At 56.7% G+C, this 2080-nt stretch overlaps 1 protein-coding gene across 1 annotated transcript in view; it reads left to right on the forward strand.

Moving 5' to 3' along the window:
- The window catches only part of LTBP3 (latent transforming growth factor beta binding protein 3), a 21202-nt gene that overhangs the window by 9088 nt on the left and 10034 nt on the right, over nucleotides 1-2080 (forward strand). The window contains 2 exon segments of the mRNA XM_011942503.1: nucleotides 1618-1743; nucleotides 1849-1980. Of these exon segments, the coding sequence (XP_011797893.1) occupies nucleotides 1618-1743; nucleotides 1849-1980 (258 nt within the window).

Below are 2080 nucleotides of genomic sequence, written 5' to 3' on the forward strand. Positions count from 1 at the left end.
GTCTCTACTAAAAATACAAAAAATCAGCCAGGCATGGTGGCGGATGCCTGTAGTCCCAGCTATTCGGGAGACTGAGACAGGAGAATGGCGTGAACTCGGGAGGTGGAGCTGGCAGTGAGCAGAGATGGCGCTACTGCACTCCAGCCTGGGCGACAGAGTGAGACTCCATCTCAAAAAGAGAGAGAGAGAGAGAGGGAGAGAAGGAAGGAAGGAAGGAAGGAAGGAAGGAAGGAAATAAGGAAGGAAAATAAAGGTTAGACGTGCCAGAGAAGTGAGGAAGGGAGGGGCATTCAGCTTGGGAAAAGGATATCACAAGGAAAATTAAGTTCAGGCAAAGGCATGGAAGCATGAAACACTGGTGGAGGAGGGAGAACCCACACACAGGCCAGTGTCTCTGAACCAGGGGAGGTCCAGTGCATGGAGCCTTGTCAGGAGGCTTGAGTTTGATGCCAGAGGCTGTGGGCGGTGTCTGCAGGATTTTGAGCATCATAATTGCTAGCTCAGACTGAGCAGTCCCTTTTTGCCAGGTACTGTCTGAAGAGTTTTATGTTCTATATACCATTTAACTTTCTCATACCCTGTGAAGTGAGCATTGTTAGCCTCATTTTCCAGATGAGAAAACTGAGCCTCAGAGAGGTTCAGTAACCTGCCCCAGGTCACACAACTGAGCTGCATTCAAGCCCATGCCTGTGTGGGCTTCAAAACCACAAGGGAACCGCCAATCCAACTGAAACCCTGATCCTCCATGAGCTCCTGGGGTGAGAGCTCAGGTGGGAGATGGCTGTTCTTGGGGGAACTGGGAATGTGGACAAGGCCTCTCAAAGGAGGGGCTGTTAAGGAAGCCTAAGGAGAGGTACTCCAGGCAAAGAGAACCACCTCCAAAGCCCACTGGCCAGGTGGGTTTGGGGCACAGCAGAGTTCACTGTCATGGCCCAGGCTGCATGGCAGGGGTGAGGGGGAAGGGGTGTGGGGAATGAAACTGGTGAGCAGTGAGGATCCAAAGGAGGGAGATGTTGGAGGCAGGGAGTCCTGGGCTTGGTGACAAAGAGTGAGGGAGGGTTCCTGGATCTGAGCGCCTGTGCGCAACTCTGGCACTAGTTAGGATTCCCAGGAAACCAGCTACTGCTAGTCCTGGGAGGGGGGTAATCAACCCTTCTGGAATAGGGGGTCGGGTCCCTGGGGCAAGGGCTTTTGGAGTCACTGGGCTAGAGGATATTGGTGTGACTGAGGCTATAGAGGTTAAGGTGTTGAGGTGACTGGGGAAAAAGGGGTTTTAGTCCCTTGGGTGGGAGTACTGGGACTGCTGAGGGGCCCTGAGGGGATGTGGTTTGGTTTGAGGTGACTGGGGTCAGGGTCTTGGAGTGAACTAGGAATGGAAGTATCGCGGCCTGGGTGTGGGGTGATAAGGAAGTCAGGGGCCTGGAGTCCTGGTTTGGAGCTTTCTGGGGTCTTGATACTGGGGTTATCTAACATAGAGGAATAGGACATCCTGGAGTTGGAGTATGGGCATACAGGAACCTGAGAGCATGGTGTGACTAGGGTGTTAAGGTCTGCCCTGGGGATTTGACATAAGGTGAGTGCTCCCTGCTCCGCCCCCTGACCTGGCCATGCCCGCAGAGACTGATGAGTGCCGACTGAACCAGAACATCTGTGGCCACGGAGAGTGCGTCCCGGGCCCCCCAGACTACTCCTGCCACTGCAACCCCGGCTACCGGTCACATCCGCAGCATCGCTACTGCGTGGGTGAGGGCGGGGCAGGCGGCGGGCGTGCAGGTGGGTAGCGGAGGGCGGGCGACCCTAGATAGTGACACTTCCTTTGACTTTTCTCGGCCTACCGGTTCTTCTCAGATGTGAACGAGTGTGAGGCAGAGCCCTGTGGCCCGGGCAGGGGCATCTGCATGAACACCGGCGGTTCCTACAATTGCCACTGCAACCGCGGCTACCGCCTGCATGTGGGCGCCGGGGGGCGCTCGTGCGTGGGTGAGCGCCGCCAGGGCGGGGGCGGCCCTGGGTGGGACAGGCTGTCCTCCAGACCGCCGTGTAATCCCCACCCCACGCCCGCCGCCTCCAACACCCGCTT

The sequence above is a fragment of the Colobus angolensis genome, unplaced genomic scaffold, assembly GCF_000951035.1.
Source record: "Colobus angolensis palliatus isolate OR3802 unplaced genomic scaffold, Cang.pa_1.0 Scaffold21, whole genome shotgun sequence".
NCBI lineage: Eukaryota > Metazoa > Chordata > Mammalia > Primates > Cercopithecidae > Colobus > Colobus angolensis.